The sequence below is a fragment of the Vigna angularis genome, chromosome 2, assembly GCF_016808095.1.
Source record: "Vigna angularis cultivar LongXiaoDou No.4 chromosome 2, ASM1680809v1, whole genome shotgun sequence".
NCBI classification, from domain to species: domain Eukaryota; kingdom Viridiplantae; phylum Streptophyta; class Magnoliopsida; order Fabales; family Fabaceae; genus Vigna; species Vigna angularis.
In genome coordinates, this window is record NC_068971.1 from 15826889 (window position 1) to 15832517 (window position 5629).

The 5629-nt window shown below is 33.4% G+C and overlaps 1 protein-coding gene across 1 annotated transcript; it reads right to left on the reverse strand.

Moving 5' to 3' along the window:
- Positions 1-2860: 2860 nt before the first annotated feature.
- LOC108327317 (uncharacterized) lies at positions 2861-3865 on the reverse strand. The gene is made up of 2 exons (XM_017561034.1): positions 3457-3865; positions 2861-3318 (listed from the first exon to the last, which is right to left on the reverse strand). Exons 1-2 carry the CDS (start codon positions 3863-3865, stop codon positions 2861-2863), a joined length of 867 nt encoding a protein of 288 aa, XP_017416523.1.
- Between the last annotated feature and the right edge of the window lie 1764 nt (positions 3866-5629).

Genomic DNA, 5629 nt, shown 5'->3' on the forward strand with positions numbered 1-5629 from the left:
GTACTAAATTGGATGATGTTTGGACTGTTTTAGATGCATGAGAAGTGTTAAATCTGTGTTAGTATTGGATGTTTATAAATAAAAAAAAGTGGTCTTAGTTTAAAGCTAATTTAAAGTGGGATAGTGAAAAGTTGATCTAAGAGTTAGAAACTAATTTGGTCAGTTGGGATAGGCTAAGGAAGGTATTTGAGACTTGTTAGGGTCAATAAGGTTCTTAAAACTGTGCCAAAAGTGGTAGATTGGTTTTTGGTTATATAAGTTGGTGATTAAGAGGTTTTGAAGTATGAATTGGTCCATAGTCACTACAAAATGATGGTAGGAAGGTTTAGGAACATTTAGTCAAGTCTAATTAGGTATATAATACAATTTAGGAGTGTTAGAAGTTGGGAAAAATAGTTAGAATTGGTAAAAGGGGTTTGAGTTGCATAATTCTGCAGAATTCGTGCTGCAGAATTATGCAAACTCGCTGAGCAAACAAATTCGCACAGCGAATGGTCAGGGTGAGTTGCTCTTTGTTTGAGCAATTCGCACAACGAGAAGATGCGCTATGCGAATGGTTGTGGCGAGTTGGTCTCTGTCTGACGATTTGCACAACGAATCATTTCGCTGAGCTACTGGTTGTGGCCTGGGGTCACAACCAAATTAATTCGAATAGCGAAAGGGGTCGCATAGCGAGTGTATGAGGGGTCTGGGCCACTGTTTAGACTTTCACATAACGAGTTGGGCCGCTATGCAAGGGGTTGAGGTCTGGAGCCACTGGAAGTTTATTCGCACAACGAGTTTGGGTCATTGTGCGAGAAACCTTTAGATTCGCTATGCGAGAGGGTGTGCTGAGCGAATGGTTTAGGTCTAGTTTACTCTTTCCTTTCTTTGTTCTTAAGTGGTTTGAATGATGATCTAATCCATTGAATGCTATGTATGAATTTGTATTGAATTATATGAGTATCAAAGGTATGAATTGGAATTCAAAGTGAAGGAAAGTATGATTTCAATGTGGTATAAGTGAGTTTCAAAGTGGAATCTCTTGGTGAGATACATGTATGTGTAGAATGAATACAAGGAGCTTAGTATTGGGAGTTATCCTAACACTCTAATGATCTTTCATTCTCACATAGAGAGGATTGATTCATGTGGTGAGAGTAGTAGGAGGTCCAGTGTTGGCGCTACTTGGAGGCCTATTGCGCGGTAACAGACTAACTGGTAGGGTGAAACTCATGGCAATGACTTTGCAAAGCAATAAAGGCCACCACAAGTGCACAACTCGTCATAGCTCGGTATTCATTCTAAGTCCGGACAGTCAAGTCTAGGTTATAACACGTTAATATGTTTGAAATGGTTTATCTTGTTTGACTAAATCTTGAGTATGTTGTATTTTAGGTAATTGTATGAATTCTTTTATATCTAGCTTACTTTTTTGCTTGTGATTGTGTTTTGTATGTTTGGTGTTCTTTCTTTGCATTGATCATCTTTTGGGTGTGAGCAGATGGAGATGAGATGCTTCTGGAGCAAGCTTTGGAGGGCGAGGATGCAGTTGCTTAGTGTAGTTAGAGTGTTTATTTTGGTGATAAATTTTGAAATACTCTCTTGTATATAAAGTTTTAAATTTTATGATTATTTTGGATGACAATAAAGTTAATACTTTATTTAGTAGTCTATAACTGTTCTATTATATTATTTCTGTGACTACTATAATATGGTTTAACATTATATTTTGGGATGTTACAGGGAGAGCATGAAGAATAACTTTTTTGAGTACTATATATATATATATATATATATATATATATATATATATATTAAGTTCTCATTTTTACTTTGAGGACTTCAGTAGTAAAAAAGTGAAATTTATTTAATTAACATGTTAATAGTGTGGTAAATAAATGAGTTTGTTTGTATTAAGTGTTGGGTACAAACAAAGTCTCACATCACATAAAATATGAAATACACATGGGTTTATATACACATAAGATACATCCCTTAGTAAGAAGCCTTTTGAAGTGGTACCAAAAGCAAATCCGTGAGGGCTTAGCCCAAAGCGGACAATATCTTACTAATGGGAAGATCTATGGATATGCATGTATATTGACCCTACACAACACCTAGTATCAGAGCATAAAATATGAAATACACATGGGATTGTTGTGGTTTTAAAGTATAGGAATAAAAGGGAAACTGATGATTTTATTAAGCATAAGCAGTAAATATTTATACTACATAATTTGTAACCAACATTGAAAAATATCTCCTAAACTAATTAATTAAATAATGCATAAAATCTTCCTAAGAAATATGATAAAAATATATTTTTATTTAACTGCTTTGACTCCTTCAACCAAATGTTGTTTGAGTCACAAAATCCCAACAATCTCCTCCTTGACTCAAAGTCAGCATATACTATGTTTTTTCGTCCTTGACCGTATCATATAAAGTTCTTTCACTTTTGGAAGTCTTGATCACAATTTTTTTCTTAGTCTTCACATCTTTACAATCTTTCTCAACTTCCTCATCTACTTGTGGTTGTTCTTTTGGCTTTTCCGTATTTTCAGCTTCTGCTTTGGAAAGAGTTGTCTTAGGATGCTTTTCTTCCTCTTATTTTTCTGGTTTAATTTGACTTTCACCAACTTTAACACCCACTAGCTCTACTTTCTTGCCCTTCAGAGATGGGTTTTTTTAGGTCCTTTGACATCTTGCAGTTTGTTTGTTGCTATCCAAGATTTGTCTTTTGGAAAAGGCAACCTTGTTTGTTTTTCATATTGCAAAGTTGCGCATAAGGGTGATTTCTCTTCTACTTTGGGAAGCCCTTGTACCTGCATATTGTCTTCAACCTTGTGCACAACAAATTTCTCTTCATCAATCAAATTCAAAGCAAAGCTCTTCCTTTCATTCGAACTCTGAATAATTCTTTATTATCTGAATCTTTAATCATGCAGGTTTTATCTTCAAATAAAACTTTATAGTCTTTCTCTAGAAGTTGGCCAACACTCAACAAGTTTTGATCAATTTTAAGAACGTATAGAACATTAGTAATTAATTTCAAACCTGTGCAACCTTTGATCGCGATGGTTCCTTTGCCCTTCACTGTTATTTTTGCTCTGTTTCCAATTCTGACATTTGTGTTGTAGGTTGCATCAAGATATTTGAACAATTCTTGATCGTTAATCATGTGGTTCGTGCAACCACTATCAATTAGCCAACTTTCTGTTGATCTTGCAGTGGCAAAGCAAGAAACAACAAAAAGATCTTCTTCTTCATCCTCTTCAATAAGAGCTTGTACATTCTCTTGTGTTTTTGATGACTTGTATATTTTCTCCACATGCCCTTATTGTCCACATTTATGGCATTTCACATCTGGCCTCCACCAACACTTCGTCTCTAGATGATTGTTTTTCTTACAAAAAGGACATGATGGAAAAACATGAGAGGATTTGCTATCATTTTTGTGGTTGAAAGACTTACCCTTGTTTTTCATAAATTTAGCTACTAAAACCCCTTCAATATGACCTTCTTCTCTCATGAGTCTTCTTTGTTTTGGAGCCTGAAGTGTAGTCAAAAGTTTTGCCAAGGTAATAGTAGAAAGATCTTTTGAGTTTTTCAAGGAAGTCAATGTGGCTTCATATCTTTCTAGAATTGTTACAAGTATTTGTTGAACAATTCGAGAATCAGAAATATCAGTGCCAAGAAGACGTATTTTGTTTGCAATGCCAAGAAGCTTGTTCGCATAATCTTTGATTGTCTCCGAATCTTTCATCCTTTGCATCTCAAGTTCTCGAATCAGATTCAAAGCTTGCATTCCTTTGATTCTCTCACTGCCTTCATACTCCTCCTTCAAAAACTTCCAGATTTCATATGTCATTTTCAACGTCATTATTTTGTTGAAAATGACTGGAGATACGGTTGTGAACATAATTGATTTGGCTTTGGATTTTCAAAGCCTCCTTTCTTTGTGATTTTTCATTTGAGCAACCATAAGATTATTTGGCAAGGGAGACACTTCGTAGTCCTCTTCTACCGCTTCCCACACATCGTTAGCATCTAAATATGCTTCTATTTTGACAGCCCACATTTGATAGTTTTGTCCATCAAATACAGGTATAGAAACGGTAGTAAAGGATGTTTGAGATTCCATCTTATGTGTGGTGGCTATTTTGTGGTTATAGGTGTTTGTGGGTTATATCACAAATCCCGTAAGATCCTTTTTACTCTGATACCAATTGTTGTGGTTTTAAAGTATAAGAGGCAAAAGAATAAAATGGAAACTGATGATTTTATTGAGCATAAGCAGTAAATATTTATACTACATAATTTGTAACCAACTTTGAAAAATATCTCCTAAACTAATTAATTAAATAATGCATAAAATCTTCCTAAGAAATAGGATAGAGATATATTTTTATTTAACTGTTTTGACTCCTTCAACCAAATGTTGTTTGAGTCACAAAATCTCAACATTAAGATGTTGAATATTATGTTTTAGGATTTTGGTAAGTTAAAGTTAGTGTCCCACTAATGAAAATTAAATAAATTTAATATCTGATATGAGCAAAATGAATTTGTGATATTATTCCTTTTGCAACACTAGTCATGAGTCAATAGGAAAATGAGTTATGGTTTGTGTTTGTTGAAAAATGTCATTTTTGGATTTGTGAAATGAGTATCATACTAGATGACGATTCTCTATTGTGAATATCTCTATTAAGATATTCACTCACATGATGACACATTAGAGAAGTTAAGTTTCAAATAATGTGTGATACATCCACTAATATAATGCGAGATTAATATTTACTTCATAAAAGCATTAAGTGAAATAAAATCATATTCTTCAACTCTATGACTCAATGTATATTTTGAGATAAACCTTTGTTTTTGTTATATAAGGTGAAGTTAACACCTCATAACATGAAAATTCTTCAAAATGTTGTTTTAATTCATTATTTTATAAGATTATCATATTATTCATTGTGTCACTACAATTGCACATCTCCAATACTAGTTTCAAGCACCCTTTTCAAGTTTCAAATGAAAATCATTCGCTCTACAAATTAATCAGAAACAATTTTGGCATATTTATTAAATAGTAAAACATATGAAAGAAAATTATTTTCTAAATGCACCATTGTGGCTTACAAATTATTTTTCTTATGTATCATGTGTCATTCAAAAATTCAATAAATAATGATTACGGTGAACAAACAATTGCAAACGGTTGAACATGTCTCTATAATACATCATAACTTTGACAATTAATAACACATATCCATGCATTCATGATCACCTTTTAAGTCTCTACATTTTGCTTTAACATTCTAGTTTATGTGAAACCGATGTGATGTGGAAGGTTGGGAGTTTAAAAAACAAGAGCTCTCCCCGTGCACCTCTTAATTCTCATCCTACAACTCCATAATTACCTTAATACCTTTCGGTCAACATCGTTCTAAGAGAATTAATGAAAGTTAATAATAATATTAATGATGACTTCTTTTTCACCAATCAATTCAATCAATTCAGCTATGTATACTTTCACCCCACATTTTGGAAACACACTTTGAATGTACCTGTTTTGTTATGCTTTATTTTCTATTTTTTTGTCTTTGCTTGAGTTTATTTCGCTTGTGGTCCCTATGGTTGT

Coding starts and splice junctions, on each gene's coding strand:
- LOC108327317 (XM_017561034.1), bottom strand. CDS start 3,865: ATGACGTTGAAAATGACATATGAAATCTGGAAGTTTTTGAAGGAGGAG. Junction 3,319..3,456: donor TAAATTTATGAAAAACAAGG/GTAAGTCTTTCA, acceptor GTGGACAATAAG/GGCATGTGGAGAAAATATAC.